The sequence below is a fragment of the Cherax quadricarinatus genome, chromosome 45 (assembly GCF_038502225.1).
Source record: "Cherax quadricarinatus isolate ZL_2023a chromosome 45, ASM3850222v1, whole genome shotgun sequence".
Taxonomy (NCBI): Eukaryota; Metazoa; Arthropoda; class Malacostraca; order Decapoda; family Parastacidae; genus Cherax; species Cherax quadricarinatus.
In genome coordinates this window covers 13549068-13570827 of record NC_091336.1, presented here as the reverse complement: position 1 = coordinate 13570827, position 21760 = coordinate 13549068, and the positions used below count along the sequence as shown (strand labels likewise).

At 38.9% G+C, this 21760-nt stretch overlaps 2 protein-coding genes across 4 annotated transcripts in view; one reads left to right on the top strand and one right to left on the bottom strand.

Annotated features, from left to right (window-relative positions):
* Nucleotides 1-3795, bottom strand: part of LOC128694831 (zinc finger matrin-type protein 2) — a 32392-nt gene extending 28597 nt beyond the window's left edge. Inside the window, exons 1-3 of the mRNA XM_053785147.2 lie at nt 3600-3795; nt 2737-2846; nt 442-532 (exon numbers count right to left, since the gene is read on the bottom strand). Of these exons, the coding sequence (XP_053641122.2) occupies nt 442-532; nt 2737-2763 (118 nt within the window). The 5' untranslated portion in view covers nt 2764-2846; nt 3600-3795. The remainder of the gene's footprint in view (nt 1-441; nt 533-2736; nt 2847-3599) is intronic.
* A 244-nt stretch (nt 3796-4039) lies between these two features.
* Nucleotides 4040-21760, top strand: part of LOC128694800 (FHIP family protein GK23746-like) — a 103692-nt gene continuing 85971 nt past the window's right edge. For 2 of the 3 annotated variants that reach the window (XM_070094303.1, XM_070094301.1), the window contains exons 1-5: nt 4040-4133; nt 11429-11554; nt 12350-12524; nt 12904-13245; nt 16599-16819. In XM_070094303.1, coding sequence (XP_069950404.1) covers nt 12363-12524; nt 12904-13245; nt 16599-16819 — 725 coding nt within the window. In that variant the 5' untranslated portion in view covers nt 4040-4133; nt 11429-11554; nt 12350-12362. The remainder of the gene's footprint in view (nt 4134-11428; nt 11555-12349; nt 12525-12903; nt 13246-16598; nt 16820-21760) is intronic. The other variant, XM_070094302.1, reaches the window with a different exon arrangement.

Genomic DNA, 21760 nt, shown 5'->3' with positions numbered 1-21760 from the left:
CACTTCCATCACTGTTAGAACTATCACTTGGGAACAGTAGACCTCCAATACGCCGAGGAGTGAGGTACTTCTTACCGCGAGGCATGGTGAAAATGGACTACCAAGATGGCATTCCCACAATGCACCAATGAGTCCCAGATTTTTTTCACAGGGTGCACACCCACCACTGAGACCCATTCTCTCTCATGTAGGCCTACCAGTTTTCTCCCGCTTGATTTGAAGCCGCTAGGATTTACGCGTATAAATACTTCCGAAACAGTGGCGCGTAAGACGTATATATACGACTTAAACAGTCAAAGGGTTAAGGAATCGATGAAGAGTTCTTGGCCACATGTTTGGTAATTCCAAGAACCATCACTAGGCAGATAAGTAAACTCAACTATATAACCAAGATTTTTCTCACAGAATCAGTTACACAGGTTATAAAGACATTCAACATACCTTGGGTAGCTTCCCTTTCTGCACGTAAGCGCTGCTGAGCAATGGATTCATACTCATCCCTATCCCATTTCCGTCTGAATTCTGTCCCTGACTGCAAAAAAAAGGTTAAAGATTTGAAAAGCTTATTAAATAATCAAGTACAGTAGTCAGTATTGCTGCCTGCTAATCTGCTGGTCTGAGTTCAACTCTCTTTGAGTAGCTGGCACCAGCAAATTCAGGTGTCCATCTTTCCTTATCCTTCAGGTGGGCAGTTACCATACTGTACCACAGTAGGTTAGGTACAACTGAAACTAAATTCAACATCTGGCTGAGGAGCTATACAACATAAGTATACAGTGTCATAAATATGCATGGGCCTCAGTAAGCTTTTATCAGACTAATTTGCCTGACAGTTTCAAGAAGTGCCAGGGTAGCTTTTGTATAGAAGACAGTGCCCTTTGCCATACTGCCAAAGACAAAGAACTGGCAAAATTATTGTGATTTATCATAATCTAATGACTGGCCTGAAGGTAGGTAGACAATGGCAAAAACCGACAAGTGGGAATAAAGACACTGGTAGTAAAGGATCCTTTTAATAAAACATATATTTGTTCACTGCTGGGATTTATCAAGTACCCAGGAATGAACAAATACGCTGCCTTATAAGGCAAACACATACACACACACACACACACACACACACACACACACACAATGAGGTCAGGTTCATAAAGACATGTCACATATAAGGTTATTGTGAGAGTGGGTCACACATGGGGAAGCCAACAGAGACCTTCAGACCTGCCTTCAGGAACATAAATATTCCTGAAGGAGGGGTAAAATCAACATATGTATAGCCCATGTAACCTTCATTATCATGTCAGGGACTGGGGAAGAACTCATGGGAATGACAGGGCCACATGTAGGATTCTGGAAGCAGCAGTTGTCCACCTCACCAAAACCTTTGAGCAAAATAATGGAATGTAAATATTGGCTGGACCTATTGCCCACACTGTTCACAATTCATATACTGAATATAATAAAATTGTCATTTCTGAGTATGGTTTCAATGCAATAACTTGAGAAAGCTTCTTCTGATCACCTTTAAATTATTAACCTTGTGAGATTAATAATAAAAAATAAAAATTATGTATTAGTTTAATTCTCCTCCAAATGCTGTGCATTTGGAGTATTAGCACTGTCCTCATCATAGTGTAATCACTGAAACAAATGCCAGCAAGTTCACATTTTTTAAAAAAATTCAAACTGGATTCTGAAAAAGGACTCCACTGTTCGAACTTAATTCACAAATGCGAGCCATTTCACTGATTCCAACAAGCCATCAACAAAAGTCTCCGATATTTTCCAGCTGACAAAGTTCTACCAAGTATAATTTTGGTAAACCTATAGGTAAGCAAGGACCCCAATGGAAATAAGTCACTTTGTCTGACTTTTTTTTTTTTCGGTTATCCTAGGTAATCTACACATATGCTGCTTTGTATGATAATTTACATAACTGTATTTAAGTGTACCTGTACCTGAATAAACATATTAAATTAACCTAAACCTTAATCAAGTAATCAACCCTGCCACCTAGCCGACTCCTTGATACTGGTGATTTGTAAAGTTAGTGACTTTGCCAGATACCACAAAATCAGACCCAAAGCATACAGCACTGATTGCAAATAAGTCTATTTCATGTTATATTAATGGGGAAGGGCTAAATCCCCAAGGGTCACATTAATAATAATAATAATAATTATTATTGTTATTATTATTATAATCAAGGGGGAAGCACTAAACCCATAGAATTATACAGCACCTGTGGGGGGGACGTGGAAGGTATTCCAGCTTAATTCGGGGAACTAGAGCACAGATCCTATTCCCTAGATCTAGAGCCCCTCACCTGCATCAAGGAACCTTCCTTGAGGGGTCCAAGAGTCACAAGAAGATGCTAAGGTTGTAAATTTAAAGAGGGGCTGAAGGGACACGAGGATTTTTTTTTTTCACAGTGGAATCAATTACAAGAGGTTGTGGTAAATGCTACAATCATTGAAATTTAAAAAAAAAATTCTATGATAAAGAAATTATTGAAGACAGGACACCACAAGCAAAGCTCTGCTCCTGTAGCTACAAACAAATAATTACAAACAGGCAATTATATTGCCTCTGGGACTGAAAAGTACTGTACTGTAATCAGATCTGACTCACGGAAAAAGAGTGTATTTCCAATTCCTTGGATCAAGAGTCCTTCACCAGCACCAAAGCAACCCGCCCCCATGAAGGGTTATCGCAAATAAAACGTATTTGACTCACCGTAGAGTTGGACCCTGATGCAGCCATCTTTTTATGGTTGTTATAGTTAAGTGAAGCAGCACTGAGCCCACCTCCTGGTGCCCAGGGCTGAAATAGTGTAGTGCCCAAATCTGGAAATATCACATTTTTTCACTATATTGTGTTATTCAAGGTTAACTCTATATAATGTTCTATGTAATCTACGTCTCATTAACATCAATACTCTCAAGACCACATTAAAAATATTGTATACTGTGTACTGAACACCTACAAAAAGGATCTGAATGGAAATGTCACATTAACTTCATGGGGTTATTCTCGGATAATTCTACATAATTTGCTATATAAATCATCATAAAAAGATCCTATGCAGTGGTTAAATAAAAATTTCCTGACCAGACTTTACCTGTGAAGGTAAATACAAGGACACCAATGGAAATAAGTTAATTTGCTTGACTTTTTGGGGGGTTATCCTAGGTAATTTACACATATGCTAAACTATGTAAAAAATACCACAGTGAAAATGGGAAATAAAACCCTAGCACTTTCATGCGCTGATATAATATCTCTCAAGATGTGTGTGTAAGCAAAACGTTTTATCAATAAAAATACCAAACTGTTGCACGTGTGTCAATTTTCATTTTTATATTATAATCAAAGAGAAACGCTAAACCCACTAGGGTCATACAGCGCTGTCTTAATCTTCAACTTGGTATTTCATATCAATTTCAACAAACTTACGAGGTGTTTGAAGGGTTGGCCAGCAGCCCAGCCAGACACACACACACAGGGGCCAGGAGCTATGAATCGACCCCTGCAAGCACAACTAGGCGAGTACACCAGGGCAGCTGACCCACTTGTAGCAAACACTGTAGTTAACCCACCTTGTTATAGGAGACAATCTGGTAACTGAGGCCTCAATAAGTGTCGCAGGTAGTATAATGAAGGTCCCAGAGCACCACACTGACACATCCAGCGGGGCCAGGAGCTGAGTCTCGACCCCTGCAACCACAATTAGGTGAATCAAGGCTCAGGAGGCCGTCAACACTACTATTTTGTAGAGAAAAACACAAACAAATACTATATTAGCCTTTGCAGGGATTATATCAATTAAAGTATGTTTATAAAAATTTTCACAATTAAGTAGAAGTGCAAACTGATAATAAAAATTATTAATATACTTAGCCTTTAAATAAAAGCCTATCTAAGAAAATAACTGAATTATTTAAACTAGCGCTCTGTATTTGTTACTGCTATTAAACGAAAATCTAACAAATATAATGTAAAGCTACAGATGATTTTTTTCCATAACTTTCACAATTATAGAAAAGAACTTCTATGTTAGTTGTGGGTTGACTTGTTTGTGTTGTGTGATATCAGGAGCTGTCAGCTGATATCACTTGATAAATTCCTAGCAAGTACGTCTCTTGGCTTTATTTCACTGTCCTCTACCCTCACACACTGCTACTGACTCTATATTCCTCACTTATAAACTTGTCCGCCTCCACTGAACTTTGAAATTTAAATCCCAGATCTTCATTTTCTCATTTTTTTTTTCGCCGTAAAAAATTTTCACGCTCAAAATTACACATTTGTGGAGTCTTGTGGGGCATGTAGTTCATATATGTGGTGTGTTTAATGTATGATAGTAGTCTCAGGTGCTGAGCTAATTGAATATTCTATGAACCTACAATAGAAGAGGTATATACCGTAACTAATTGAGGTTAAGAATGGAATTCCGGTGAAGTTCAATTCAGCTCCTTATTTAGGCATGTTAAACATTATTCATCCGTAATAACAGTAGATAGAAGATGCATTTTAATCTTCAATAATTACAAACTGCTTAACCACTGATACATGAAAGTAACATGGTATGATGACTTAACCTATGATATCTATAATTCCTTATAACAATCAACGCTATGACCCTTGTGGGTTTAGCGCTTAGTTATGATTATAATAAGCCTTATGAGGATTTTAATCCATGAAGCACTGCTGTATATATTGACCACTCGTTGAGTAAATGTAAGTGTAAATGATCTTCACACTGCAGCATCCATACTGTCCTTAAGGAATAACTAAAGGGGATATAAATAATGTAGTGAAAGTATTTTACTTAGATATTACTCACAACAGTGGATTTAAAGTGGACAAGTTTAGATTTATAAAAGGATACTGTGAATTACCGGTTTAGCAGTAAAGTTGTAGATGACAAACAAACACAACTTCATATATTTCATGTAAGATTAAATGACATGTATAAACTACTTTTCAGAATGCCCTTGTTAAAAAAAACATTTTGAGCTCCTTTAAAACTAACTTATAATTACTGGACAGTTGTACAATTAGGTTACTTTACTAGAATGCTGTGGTTTGTAAAAAAAAAAGTACCATAATGATTTGCTTTATGATTTATGAAATTATGAGCTCTTGTGTAACATTTTGATATAACATTTGCATTAGTTAATGTTGAGGTAGAACATATTCTCAATTAACACAAGTTGAAACAGATTTGTGATAGTTAGACCATAAGTAAGAATGCTAATATGATTTGGATCAACAGGTTGTTGTTGATACATTGAACTAAGCACGGTTTAAGTTAGACTTAGGAGGTGCCTTTTAACTTTATTTTTGAAGCAGGTGGCTGAAGGGAAACTTTTGTGTCCTCTGTAAGGGGAGCAAACACCCAGGTAGCTTCATTGAAGTGAGAACTTTTAGGAACTTTAAATATAAATTGGACAGCTGTATAAGTGGGTGAGAGTTTAACCTTCCTAGTATGGTCCAGTAAGCTTCCTGCATTGTTCATTCTTATGTTCTGAAGTTTGGCTAATGACTATCTTTGTATTTAAGACAGAAATATATGTGAATATTAAGTCATTTATAGAGGATAAGTTTTGCCCACCAAGGGCTTCTGGGTGAAATATATCCTCAGTGAATGTTTCCATACCTACATGTGTGTTTTTTTTTACATACACTTGTTAATCACTATCTTGTTTTTTTTTTTAAAAACACACTGGTCATCTCCCATTGAGGCAGGTGCCCTGAAAAAAGAAACAGAAAATTTTTCTCCTTATTACAGTTAGTAATTTATACAGGAGAAGAGGTTGTTAGTCCCTTGCTCCTGGCATTTTAATCACCTCATATGACATGCATGGTATAAGGAGAAAGGATTCTTCTCCATTTAAGTACATCTTCTAATAATTCTTTTTCACTCATAATTTCAACCCTTCAAGGGGGAGGTGTGTTGATGCTGGTGAAAAAACCTTTATACCTGGAGTTTATCTGGAGAGAGTTCCGGGGATCAATGCCCCCTGCAGCCCAGTCTGTGACCAGGCCTCATGGTGGATCAGAGCCTGTTAAACCAGGCTGTTACTGCTGGCTGCACGCAATCCAACGTACGAGCCACAGCTCGGCTGGTCAGGTACTGACTTTAGGTGCTTGTCCAGTGCCTGCTTGAAGACAGCCAGGGGTCTATTGGTAAAACCTCTTATGTATGCTGGGAGGCAGTTGAACAGTCTTAGGCCCCTGACACTTATTGTGTTGTCTCTTAACATGCTAGTGACACCCCTGCTTTTCATTGGGGGGATGTTGCATCATCTGCCGAGTCTTTTGCTTTCTTAGAGAGTGATTTTCGTGTGCAAGTTCGGTACTAGTCCTTCTAGGATTTTCCAGGTGTATATAATCATGTATCTCTCCTGCCTGCGTTCCAGGGAGTACAGGTTCAGGAACTTCAAGTGCTCCCAGTAATTGAGGTGTTTTATCTCTGTTATGCATGCTGTGAAGGTTCTCTGTACATTTTCTAGGTCAGTAATTTCACCTGCCTTGAAAGGTGCTGTTATTGTGCAGCAATATTCCAGCCTAGATAGAACAAGCGACCTGAAGAGTGTCATCATGGGCTTGGAATCCCTAGTTTTGAAGGTTCTCATTATCCATCCTGTCATTTTTCTAGCAGATGTGATTGATACAATGTTATAGTCCTTGAAGGTGAGATCCTCCGACATGATCACTCCTAGGTCTTTGACGTTCGTTTTTCGCTCTATTTTGTGGCTGGAATTTGTTTTATATTCTGATGAAGTTTTAATTTCCTCATGTTTACCATATCGGAGTAAATGAAATTTCTCATCATTGAACTTCATATTGTTTTCTGCAGCCGATTGAAAGATTTGGTTGATGTCCTCCTGGAGCCTTGCAGTGTCTGCAATGGAAGACACTGTCATGCAGATTCGGGTGTCATCTGCAAAGGAAGACACGGTGCTGTGGCTGACATCCTTATCTATGTCAGATATGAGGATGAGAAACAAGATGGGAGCGAGTACTGTGCCTTGCAGAACAGAGCTTTTCACCATAGCCACCTCGGTGAAATAGAGCTACCATTCCCTTTCTTGAATCAAATCTGATTACTTCACATCCCCTAGGTGTTGTATGAACTGTAAGCCCATCAAGGGAGGTTTTTTAATACTGGTATGAATGGTTTCTTACTAAAAAAGAGGAGAATTTTTAAGAAAACTTTTTTTGGATGGTTGCTTTAAGTTTTAATTATTTTATTATTCAGTTTACCTAAGAGGGAGTAGTTGAAACTAAGCACAAGTAATGAGTAACTGAAGATGATAACAGTGGACCCTCAAATTTAGTAGTGCCTTTTCTGTATGCAAAACTGTTTTTATTATCTATAAAGTTTTTACAAAGTAGAAGTGATGCAAGGAGGGAAGAGTATATGGAGAAAAAGAGAGAGGTTAAGAGAGTGGTGAAGCAATGTAAAAAGAGAGCAAATGAGAGAGTGGGTGAGATGTTATCAACAAATTTTGTTGAAAATAAGAAAAAGTTTTGGAGTGAGATTAACAAGTTAAGAAAGCCTAGAGAACAAATGGATTTGTCAGTTAAAAATAGGAGAGGAGAGTTATTAAATGGAGAGTTAGAGGTATTGGGAAGATGGAGGGAATATTTTGAGGAATTGTTAAATGTTGATGAAGATAGGGAAGCTGTGATTTCGTGTATAGGGCAAGGAGGAATAACATCTTGTAGGAGTGAGGAAGAGCCAGTTGTGAGTGTGGGGGAAGTTCGTGAGGCAGTAGGTAAAATGAAAGGGGGTAAGGCAGCCGGGATTGATGGGATAAAGATAGAAATGTTAAAAGCAGGTGGGGATATAGTTTTGGAGTGGTTGGTGCAATTATTTAATAAATGTATGGAAGAGGGTAAGGTACCTAGGGATTGGCAGAGAGCATGCATAGTTCCTTTGTATAAAGGCAAAGGGGATAAAAGAGAGTGCAAAAATTATAGGGGGATAAGTCTGTTGAGTGTACCTGGTAAAGTGTATGGTAGAGTTATAATTGAAAGAATTAAGAGTAAGACGGAGAATAGGATAGCAGATGAACAAGGAGGCTTTAGGAAAGGTAGGGGGTGTGTGGACCAGGTGTTTACAGTGAAACATATAAGTGAACAGTATTTAGATAAGGCTAAAGAGGTCTTTGTGGCATTTATGGATTTGGAAAAGGCGTATGACAGGGTGGATAGGGGGGCAATGTGGCAGATGTTGCAAGTGTATGGTGTAGGAGGTAGGTTACTGAAAGCAGTGAAGAGTTTTTACGAGGATAGTGAGGCTCAAGTTAGAGTATGTAGGAAAGAGGGAAATTTTTTCCCAGTAAAAGTAGGCCTTAGACAAGGATGTGTGATGTCACCGTGGTTGTTTAATATATTTATGGATGGGGTTGTAAGAGAAGTAAATGCGAGGGTCTTGGCAAGAGGCGTGGAGTTAAAAGATAAAGAATCACACACAAAGTGGGAGTTGTCACAGCTGCTCTTTGCTGATGACACTGTGCTCTTGGGAGATTCTGAAGAGAAGCTGCAGAGATTGGTGGATGAATTTGGTAGGGTGTGCAAAAGAAGAAAATTAAAGGTGAATACAGGAAAGAGTAAGGTTATGAGGATAACAAAAAGATTAGGTGATGAAAGATTGAATATCAGATTGGAGGGAGAGAGTATGGAGGAGGTGAACGTATTCAGATATTTGGGAGTGGACGTGTCAGCGGATGGGTCTATGAAAGATGAGGTGAATCATAGAATTGATGAGGGAAAAAGAGTGAGTGGTGCACTTAGGAGTCTGTGGAGACAAAGAACTTTGTCCTTGGAGGCAAAGAGGGGAATGTATGAGAGTATAGTTTTACCAACGCTCTTATATGGGTGTGAAGCGTGGGTGATGAATGTTGCAGCGAGGAGAAGGCTGGAGGCAGTGGAGATGTCATGTCTGAGGGCAATGTGTGGTGTGAATATAATGCAGAGAATTCGTAGTTTGGAAGTTAGGAGGAGGTGCGGGATTACCAAAACTGTTGTCCAGAGGGCTGAGGAAGGGTTGTTGAGGTGGTTCGGACATGTAGAGAGAATGGAGCGAAACAGAATGACTTCAAGAGTGTATCAGTCTGTAGTGGAAGGAAGGCGGGGTAGGGGTCGGCCTAGGAAGGGTTGGAGGGAGGGGGTAAAGGAGGTTTTGTGTGCGAGGGGCTTTGACTTCCAGCAGGCATGCGTGAGCGTGTTTGATAGGAGTGAATGGAGACAAATGGTTTTTAATACTTGACGTGCTGTTGGAGTGTGAGCAAAGTAACATTTATGAAGGGATTCAGGGAAACCGGCAGGCCGGACTTGAGTCCTGGAGATGGGAAGTACAGTGCCTGCACTCTGAAGGAGGGGTGTTAATGTTGCAGTTTAAAAACTGTAGTGTAAAGCACCCTTCTGGCAAGACAGTGATGGAGCGAATGATGGTGAAAGTTTTTCTTTTTCGGGCCACCCTGCCTTGGTGGGAATCGGCCAGTGTGATAAAAAAAAAAAAAATAAAATAAAATGTATGTTTTGTTAATACTGTATTTCCCATAGGAAATAATGTAAATCCAATTAAACCATTCCAGACACCCAAAAATATTAACAAACAATACATTTTATAGATAATAAAAATAGTTTTGCATACAGAAACGGCACTACTAAATTCGAGTGTCCACTGTACAGTGGTCCCTCGTTTTTCGTAATTAATCCGTTCCTGGAGGAGCTACTATAAACGAAATTTACGATTTGCGAATCAATTTTCCCCATAAGAAATAATGTAAATACAATTAATCCGTTCCTGACACCCAGAAGTATTAAGACAAAAAAATTTTTTACATGAAATATACATATAGTACATAAACAATACAATGGGAAATGATGAATGAAACATTAACAGCATAACACTTACCTTTATTGGAGATTCTTCTTAGTGTATGGGAGACTGGAGGAGGAGAGAGATTGGATTGTTTACAGTTTGGAAGGGGAATCCCCTTCCAGCAACACCTCAGGTACCAATTGCTTCTCTGGGGTTGGTTCTCTTCTCTGTTTCTTAATGCCACTAGGACCACCTTGAGAGTCACTCTAGTCCTGTCTCGCAAAGTAACTGTGAAGAGAGCTCTGTTTCTGGCGTCTCTTTAACACTTCCCTAAAATGGCCCAAGACTTTGTCACTGTACATATTTCTCACCTTCTTTACCACAGGCTTGGCACTAGTAGCTTTCTTTGGAGCCATGGTAGCTTATTTAGTAATTGCAAGCACTAAAATGAGTGGGATATTATGAATATTTCGTAGGAGCACTTGAGGGGACCTTCACTCACTGGTAAACAATGCCAGACTGGCTGGGTAGGGAGGCCGCCCCGGCTTACACCGTGCGTACGCGTCCCGGACGAACTACTATTCGTGAGTCAACCTGTGAAAAGCGAGTCCATGTTTATACGAAAATACCTCTATGATTGGCGAAATTTATGATTGCCGAGAACTACGAAAAGCGAGGGACCACTGTACTTCGGGTGATTATCCCAGGATAACTCAAGAAATTCAAGTCGTACAGCTTTCTGGTACTGGAACCCTTCTGGTACTTTCCTGTTATGTAACCCAGAATATCCAGTTAACTCCTAGTAGCATTACTTACCTATTTACTGCTTGGTAAATATGACATGTCCATACGTTTCATCTTACGTGTATTTGGAAATTGAACCCTGGTTGTGAGTTTTCTACAAGGTAATTACACACTAACAGATTTGGGCATTAGGGATACTGTTGGCTGTATTAGTCTCATTGGTTTTGAAGAAGCTATTAAGTTTATTAGCTCATTCCATAAATGAGGTTTAAAGTTTATTTTCCTTACAAACTTATTACCATCCATAAGGGGAATTACCAATAGACCTCTGGTTGTCTTCAAGAGGAAGCTGGACAGATACCTAAAGTCAGTACCGGGTCAACCAGGCTGTGGTTTGTACATTGGAGTGTGTGCGGTCAGCAGTAACAGCTTATTGATCAGGCCCTGATCCACCGGGAGGCCTGATCATGGACTGGGCTGCGGGGGCATTGATCCCTGGAATACCCTCCTGGTAGACTCCAGGTACAGTATCTGCATACTGTATATTTAATGATTTAATGGCTCTTAGGTTTGGGATTTTATTCCAGGTACAATTTCTTAATGTTGTATTATTGTTTCATATCTGAATTTTGGCAAATTTTTTATGAGCCAAGGGTTTATTCTAATACTTTAGGTTTTTGACTGTTCTTTGGGTTTGGTTTGCTAGAAAATTAAAAGCACAGTATATTCTTGGTTTATTGGTCATTCCTTTAGTATTTTAGGAGCTATAATAACACAGGAATATCTGCCAAGTGCTTTAGTGAGGTCTGTGTATATTATGGAAGATTTTTGCTTATCTTCCAGTGTCTCCAAGATTTTGTCATAATGATCCAGCAGTTGTGAGAAGCAGGATCATCCTGCTCTAAAACAGTGTTGTCCTGGAGGGTCATATGTAGGGCACTTTCTACCAGCAAAGTGCAATGAATATATGTAAGTGTCTGCTTGATAGTTTCAACTCAAAATTTGCCCTCATTGTTAATTTTAAAAAAATTGTTCCTGACAGACTTTGAATATACAGTAATACGAAGTACAACATTTTTTTATACAGGTTGACCATCACTAATGTGGCACCATTGAGACCTGTAGTGTGCTGAATTAGTGAGTTTGCCGGATCATAGAGTGGTTAGGTTGGAGTACACTTAATTAACCTATCAATAGAGACTCTGCTACATCTATATTTTCATCACAGCTTTCTCCTCCACTGGCTTGCTGTTGTGGATTTACAACCATCTGCACAATTTCTGAGTCAGTATAATGATGAAATTTGAAATTATGCTAGCTGAAATTAGTGCCAGATTATTGATGGAACCGGATAACTGATTGCTGGATAAGTGATGGCCGACCTGTATGTTCATGATTAAAATACCTTCAGCTAGTAACTGCATCATACCCACTAACAGTACTGATATATTTAACCTCTCCTAGCAGCACTTGATCTCCCCATGTGCTTTATATGCCATGTTTTATATACGTATGTATTCCATGTACTTGATAGTAATAAAGCCATAGTGAGTGAAATGTCATATTGTAAAAGGTTTCTTTACTGATTTTTTTTTACCACCAGATCTATGTAAAGCCCATTGCAGTAAATGAATTTATACCATCATTATTAATCAATGAAGTACCAGTATCTACATAGCTTCCTTTACAAAAAAAAATCTTGGTTTTTAAAAATTAAGAAATACTAGTCTTTTATGTGCTGTATGACATGCATTAATTTTTCAGTGATGAGTGCGGGATGACCAGTTGGCTGCGAGACTCGCCATTGCGCATGTCGCTTGGTCGGCGTCGTGCACCTTCACCTCTGCACGATGTTGACCCTGCTGCTGCTTTTCAGTCATTCATTAAACACTGGCAACAAACGTGTGACATTATTAATAGAACCAAGTTAAGGGGGCAGGTGAGACCAACTTTTTTTTTTCTTCATTTTTTTATTTATACATCTGTGCAACACATCTCACTTTTGTCTCTAACTTGCATAGAGCAAGTTAGAAGGAACAGCATCTTATATGTTACCACTCACGGTGCTACTACCCAGTGTTATTACTTCACTGTGCTTGCCAAGTTGGTTTGTCCAGTGGCATCTGCATGTATGCTGTATCTTCACATTCATTTTCTATATCTTTTTAAAGATTTTGTGTTTGGGTAAGTACTTGGGGAAAAGGTGTTCACAGAGGAAGCAGTTTGCTATAGATGAAGGTAGATTCCTCTTATGCAGAAAGAGAATATTTTTTTTTTATGGAGTAAGACAGTTCAATGAACATTGCTACCTCTTTCAGGTGTTTGCCGATGATGTAACAGCTGTGATAAATCACCTGGCTCAGATGGTCACTCTGCTGTTGGTCGACCTGAAGCAAATTATGGCTCATGGTGCACGTAATCAAAATGGCATACCCCAGAAAAGTTCCAAGGGAGGTAATGGAAATAAAGTGACCACCATAGGGAACCCATTAGAAGGTATCCAGGAAGTTAGCAGCCAGCACTCATCTTTGCCAGCAGAAAATCCTCCTCACACTCCAATCTTTGATCACTTCCTTGGCGAAGAAATCCTTGATACTATTTTGACATGGAGTCTTAACACTGGAGAGTTTGTGAATGCCTTGAAACTGGAACAACTCAAGGTCTGTCTACCGACCTCACAAAAAGGAGTCATAACATTTTTTATAAATTCCTATATTTTATTAGGCATACCCATTAGATGGGGGCATTTTGTATTTGTTGCTCATTTCCATGCGATAAATTAGAATTGTATTTCCGTTAGCCTGTTATTGGGCATTGTAGCAACCTATTTGGATTTTTTTTTTTTTTTTTTCAAATTTCTTAGTCTTGTAAGTAAAAGGACACAAGTGCCTTGAATCTTCACTAATAGCTGTTTCTAATACAATTAAAGAAAACAAAGGCAGCTTCACCATCTCTGAAGTCTTAGCAAGAATCCTCCTGAAAACAGTAAACCCTGCCATCACATAGTCTCTCCTGTTAATAATACACAAGCACATTACAGAGAATGAACATTGAAACAGGCCTTCTCTATCCAGCCTCCAATAGAAATATTTGTCTAACCAATTTTTATGTTTCCCAAGTAATAGCTTTTATATCCTTTACTCATGTGCAAGTTAATTGTTCTAACATATTGTATTACTACCACTACTACTACCACTACCACCACCACCACCACCACCACCACCACTACCACTACCACTACTACCACTACTACTACTACCACTACTACTACTACCACTACTACTACTACCACTACTACTACTACCACTACTACTACCACTACTACTACTACCATTACTACCACTACTACTACTACCACTACTACTACTACCACTACTACTACTACTACTACTACTACTACTACTACCACTACTACTACCACTACTACTACCACTACTACTACTACTACCACTACCACCACTACTACTACTACCACTACTACTACCACTACTACTACTACCACTACTACTACTACCACCACCACTACCACTACTACCACTACTACCACTACTACCACTACTACCACTACTACTATTACTACCACTACTACTACCACTACTACTAACACTACCACTACTACCACTACTACTACTACCACCACTACCACTACTACCACTACTACTACTACTACTACTACTACTACTACTACCACTACTACTACCACCACTACTACTACTACTACTACCACTACTACTACCACTACCACTACTACCACTACTACTACTACCACTAACACTAACACTACCACCACTACTACCACTACTACCACTACTACTACTACTACTACAACTACTACAACTGCTACCGCCACCACTACCACCACCCCCACCGCCGCCGCCACCGCCGCCGCTGCCACCACCACCACCACCACCACCACCACCACCCACCACCCACCAGTATTGCACATCACTCTGAGCCTATATATACCCTCTGTGTCCATGTACTGTTTGTAACGGCTTGACAAAGCTCCTGGAGAGTGAAACGTTGCCACAATAAAATGTCACATGAGTTGCACTTGTGTCCTTTTACTTTATGTATTGTTGGTAATTCTACCAACTTTATTACAATCTTAGTCTTCTGGAGCAGTAACAAGTATGGTTGGCAGAGTTCCTTCAAACTTGATACACCTTTTCTCTCACATCTCATGAGTCTAAGCATTTATGAGTCAATAGTATGGAGACAGAATTTTTTTACAGTACAGTGGAACCTTGGCTTACGAGTGCCCCACCTTAGGAGTTTTTCAGGATACAAGCAGTCACTTGGTTGATTTTTTGTTTCTGGATATGAGAAAAAATTCAGGATGTGAGCTTCCCCCTCAAACATCTTTTTTTTAGATCTCCAGCTCTTACAAAAATAAAAGTGAATATATAATTGTAGTTCATTGTCGTGATGTATTATGTTATTTTTAAAGCTTAAGACTATAATTTCAATAGAAATAATAGTATTTCTTACCTTAAATTGTGGGTGCTGGTGTTTGTGGATGATTGTGAAGAGAGTGGAGAGTTATGTTGTGGTCCTACTGGGCTGAGGTGGATGGTAAAGGTTCTGGTACTGAAGGCGATGGTTGTACTGGAGTGTGCATAAATTCTGTAACGGATTTCTGTTGTTTTACCCTGCAGTACATTATACAACTGACGGTAAGGCATCAGCTGCTCTAGACACCACTTCAGGGTCCTCTTCAGTGAAAAAGTCTAACTTTAAGTCATTCAGTTAGTCAAGTCATTCAGTCAGTCAGTAAGTCAAGTCAGTCATTCAGTAAGTCAACAACACTGGTATGCCTATTGGGTGTCATGATTGCTTGGCAGATACAAGATATGGTAATTAAAAGATAAAAACACAATTCGCAAACACAGCTAGCTTGTAGGAGAGAAGTGGAACTGAACACGAAGCTGGGATGGTGGTGTTGGGAGTATTGGGGATGGCGGGAGGTCTCCCCTGCTGACCCACAACAAGGCTGCTGCTTGAGGTAGGGAATGGCCGCCACCACTTGTCACATAATGACATACTATTTTATTCATTCTAGAGTATATATCAGGTTTCTATGTTATTTATATTGTTTATTATATCATAGTAGATGAATTGTGATAGAAATATAAGCTCTAGATTGATATTAGCGTCATATTGAAATATTTTTGTCCTGCCTCCCAGAGCAGGAATTCCACTAGAATGGATTAATGGCATTTCAATTAATTTAAATAAGGAAAATTGATTCAGCGTACGAGCGGATTGGGATACGCGCAAGGTTGTGGAATGGATTAAACTCGTAAGCTGAGGTTTCACTGTATATTTAAAAGTCTTTAAAATACCGTAATCACTCTAATTTAATAACTTTAGGAAAATGTTCAAACACACACATGAAAAAATTAGCTTACCATAGTTAAAATGTAATTATTTTGTCCAAAAATTTTTAGTCTAAATTTTTTAGGAGGATAGCTCTCAGATAGTTGTAGATTTTGTTTTAAATTAAGACTTTTGCTGTATGACATCACCATGGACAGTATAGTTTTATGAACCTCTGGCCAGTTTGAGAAAGTTGTGTTACAGATTATATTAAGACTATTTTAAGTTTATAATAATTTGAGGCAGTAATCAGCATACTGAACACAACTTTACAAACAGTATTAGTTAAGAATTAGAATGAGGTATATAACACTTTTTTTTAATTACTTGGGCTGCTGTGGGTAGCAGGGGAAAGTTCTTTAATGCCAGTGAGGGGCTCTTGTTCCAAGTAACTGGACTTATTCTTCCCTTCCTTGGATTAGATCTGATTGTCTCCCATTCCATAGTTGTATATAACCCCTTTCATATTAGTACTTCCCCTTAAATAATAAATTAATTTACAAAAGTGGCATGTACATGCTGGTACTCTATATAAATATTGGTTTGCTAATTTTAGATAAACTAAATTATTTATGTATCTCCTAGTATTCAGAGTACTAATTATGTATATACAACAATACACTGATTATTTCAGGTTCATGAACAACTTCTGAGTCACTCAAAACAGGAAATACTTGTGTACAAGCCAATTATCCGTCCTCTGCTACGACTTTTAGCATCATGCGGTGGTTGTGTTCCAGTAGATGTTGAGAAACGTCTTGTCGTACTTCTCAATCAACTTTGTGTTTCACTTATGCATAATCACCAATTACTTGATTTTTTCTTTCAATTCTCCAGTGATCAAGGTCCTACCAAGTAAGTCTATATTTTTTAGAATTTGGTAGCCTTAGTAGGAGTATTCTAACAATGACCAGGGGCATTATGTAAAATTAGCAACTTTTGAATGTTTGTTGGCTGAGGGCCATCCACGTGTACTGGCCATAATAATAATAATAATAATAGTAATAATACAGTAATTTTTATTATAATAATAATAGTGTGAATGTATTAATGCTTTTGGTTCAAACCTTTGAACTCTGACAAGAGAGATGTGAGTGAATGCACCTGGCTGTGTTGCCAATAATAATAATAATAATGGGGCTAATAACCCCTTTTCCTGTATAAATTACTAAATGTAAAAAGAAGAACTTTTTTTTTTCAACAAGTCGGCCGTCTCCCACCAAGGCAGGGTGACCCAAAAAAGAAAGAAAATCCCCAAAAAAGAAAATACTTTCATCATCATTCAACACTTTCACCACACTCACACATTATCACTGCTTTTGCAGAGGTGCTCAGAATACAACAGTTTAGAAGCATATACGTATAAAGATACACAACATATCCCTCCAAACTGCCAATATCCCAAACCCCTCCTTTAAAGTGCAGGCATTGTATTTCCCATTTCCAGGACTCAAGTCCGACTATATGAAAATAACCGGTTTCCCTGAATCCCTTCACACTCCAACAGATCGTCAGGTCCCAAGTATCATTCGTCTCAATTCACTCCTATCTAACACGCTCATGCACGCTTGCTGGAAGTCCAAGCCCCTCGCCCACAAAACCTTTACCCCCTCTTTCCAACCCTTTCGAGGATGACCCCTACCCCTCCTTCCTTCCCCTATAGATTTATATGCTTTCCATGTCATTCTACTTTGATCCATTCTCTCTAAATGACCAAACCACCTCAACAACCCATCTTCTGCCCTCTGACTAATAGTTTTATTAACTCCACACCTTCTCCTAATTTCCACACTCCGAATTTTCTGCCTAATATTTACACCACACATTGCCCTTAGACAGGACATCTCCACTGCCTCCAACCGTCTCCTCGCTGCTGCATTTACCACCCAAGCTTCACATCCATATAAGAGTGTTGGTACTACTATACTTTCATACATTCCCTTCTTTGCCTCCATAGATAACGTTTTTTGACTCCACATATACCTCAATGCACCAATCACCTTTTTTCCCTCATCAATTCTATGATTAACCTCATCCTTCATAAATCCATCCTCCGACACGTCAACTCCCAAGTATCTGAAAACATTCACTTCTTCCATACTCCTCCTCCCCAATTTGATATCCAATTTTTCTTTATCTAAATCATTTGATACCCTCATCACCTTACTCTTTTCTATGTTCACTTTCAACTTTCTACCTTTACACACATTCTCAAACTCATCCACTAACCTTTGCAATTTTTCTTTAGAATCTCCCATAAGCACAGTATCATCAGCAAAAAGTAACTGTGTCAATTCCCATTTTGAATTTGATTCCCCATAATTTAATCCCACCCCTCTCCCGAACACCCTAGCATTTACTTCTTTTACAACCCCATCTATAAATATATTAAACAACCATGGTGTCATTACACATCCCTGTCTAAGACCTACTTTTACCGGGAAGTAGTCTCCTTCTCTTCTACACACCCTAACCTGAGCCTCACTATCCTCATAAAAGCTCTTTACAGCATTTAGTAACTTACCACCTATTCCATATACTTGCAACATCTGCCACATTGCTCCTCTATCCACTCTATCATATGCCTTTTCTAAATCCATAAATGCAATAAAAGCTTCACTACCTTTATCTAAATACTGTTCACATATATGCTTAAATGTAAACACTTGATCTACACATCCCCTACCCACTCTGAAGCCTCTCTGCTTATCCGCAATCCTACATTCTGTCTTACCTCTAATTTTTTCAATTATAACCCTACCGTATACTTTTCCTGGTATACTCAGTAAACTTATTCCTCTATAATTTTTACAATCTCTTTTGTCCCCTTTCCCTTTATATGAAGGGACTATACATGCCCTCCGCCAATCCCTAGGTACCTTCCCCTCTTTCATACATTTATTAAACAAAAGTACCAACCACTCCAACACTATATCCCCCCCCTGCTTTTAACATTTCTGTCATGATCCCATCAGTTCCAGCTGCTTTACCCCCTTTCATTCTACGTAATGCCTCATGTACCTCCACCACACTTACATTCTGCTCTTCTTCACTCCTAAAAGATGGTATACCTCCCTGGCCAGTGCATGAAATTACCGCCTCCCTTTCTTCCTCAACATTTAAAAGTTCCTCAAAATATTCTCGCAATCTACCTAATACCTCCCTCTCCCCATCTACTAACTCCCCTACTCTGTTTTTAACTGACAAATCCATACTTTCCTTAGGCTTTCTTAACTTGTTTAACTCTAAATTTTTTTCTTATTTTCATTAAAATTTCTTGACAGTGCCTCTCCCACTCTTTCATCTGCTCTCCTTTTGCACTCTCTCACCACTCTCTTCACCTTTCTTTTACTCTCCATATACTCTGCTCTTCTTATAACACTTCTGCTTTGTAAATACGTCTCATAAGCTACCTTTTTCTCTTTTATCACATCCTTTACTTCATCATTCCACCAATCACTCCTCTTCCCTCCTGCCCCCACCCTCCTATAACCACAAACTTCTGCCCCACATTCTAATACTGCATTTTTAAAACTATTCCAACCCTCTTCAACCTCCCCACTACTCATCTTTGCACTAGCCCACCTTTCTGCCAATAGTCGCTTATATCTCGCCCGAACTTCCTCTTCCCTTAGTTTATACACTTTCACCTCCCTCTTACTTGTTGTTGCCACCTTCCTCTTTTCCCATCTACCTCTTACTCTAACTGTAGCTACAACTAAATAATGATCCGATATATCAATTGCCCCTCTATAAACATGTACATCCTGGAGCCTACCCATCAACCTTTTATCCACCAATACATAATCTAACAAACTACTTTCATTACGTGCTACATCATACCTTGTATATTTATTTATCCTCTTTTTCATAAAATATGTATTACTTATTACCAAATTTCTTTCTACACATAGCTCAATTAAAGGCTCCGCATTTACATTTACCCCTGGCACCCCAAATTTACCTACTACTCCCTCCATAACATTTTTACCCACTTTAGCATTGAAATCCCCAACCACCATTACTCTCACACTTGATTCAAAACTCCCCACGCATTCACTCAACATTTCCCAGAATCTCTCTCTCTCCTACACTTCTCTCTTCTCTAGGTGCATACACACTTACTATAACCCACTTTTCACATCCAATCTTTATTTTACTCCACATAATCCTTGAATTTATGCATTTGTAGTCCCTCTTTTCCTGCCATAACTTATCCTTCAACATTATTGCTACTCCTTCTTTAGCTCTAACTCTATTTGAAACCCTGACCTAATCCCATTTATTCCTCTCCATTGAAACTCTCCCACCCCCTTCAGCTTTGTTTCACTTAAAGCCAGGACATCCAGTTTCTTCTCATTCATAACATCCACAATCATCTCTTTCTTATCATTTGCACAACATCCACCCACATTCAGAGTTCCCACTTTGACAATTTTCTTCTTCTTATTCTGTTTAATAATCTTTACAGGAAAAGGGGTTACTAGCCCATTGTTCCCAGCATTTTAGTTGACTTTTACAACACGCATGGCTTACGGAGGAAAGATTCTTATTCCACTTCCCCATGGATATAAAAGGAAAAGTAATAAGACCAAGAACTCTCTTTTTTTTTTTTTTCTCAACAAGTCGGCCGTCTCCCACCGAGGCAGAGTGACCCAAAAAAAAAAAAGAAAGAAAATCCCCAAAAAGAAAATACTTTCATCATCATTCAACACTTTCACCACACTCGCACATTATCACTGTTTTTGCAGAGGTGCTCAGAATACAACAGTTTAGAAGCATACACATATAAAGATACACAACATATCCCTCCAAACTGCCAATATCCCAAACCCCTCCTTTAAAGTGCAGGCATTGTACTTCCCATTTCCAGGACTCAAGTCCAACTATATGAAAATAACCGGTTTCCCTGAATCCCTTCACTAAATATTACCCTGCTCACACTCCAACAGATCGTCAGGTCCCAAGTACCATTCGTCTTCATTCACTCCTATCTAACATGCTCACGCACGCTTGCTGGAAGTCCAAGCCCTTTGCCCACAAAACCTCCTTTACTCCCTCTCTCCAACCCTTTCGAGGACGACCCCTACCCCGCCTTCCTTCCCCTATAGATTTATATGCTTTCCATGTCATTCTACTTTGATCCATTCTCTCTAAATGACCAAACCACCTCAACAACCCCTCTTCTGCCCTCTGACTAATACTTTTATTAACTCCACACCTTCTCCTAATTTCCACACTCCGAATTTTCTGCATAATATTTACATCACACATTGCCCTTAAACAGGACATCTCCACTGCCTCCAACCGTCTCCTCGCTGCTGCATTTACCACCCAAGCTTCACATCCATATAAGAGTGTTGGTACTACTATACTTTCATACATTCCTTTCTTTGCCCCCATAGATAACGTTTTTTGACTCCATATATACCTCAACGCACCACTCACCTTTTTTCCCTCATCAATTCTATGATTAACCTCATCCTTCATAAATCCATCCGCCAACATGTCAACTCCCAAGTATCTGAAAACATTCACTTCTTCCATACTCCTCCTCCCCAATTTGATATCCAATTTTTCTTTATCTAAATCATTTGACACCCTCATCACCTTACTCTTTTTCTATGTTCACTTTCAACTTTCTACCTTTACACACATTCCCAAACTCATCCACTAACCTTTGCAATTTTTCTTTAGAATCTCCCATAAGCACAGTATCATCAGCAAAAAGTAACTGTGTCAATTCCCATTTTGAATTTGATTCCCCAAAATTTAATCCCACCCCTCTCCCGAACA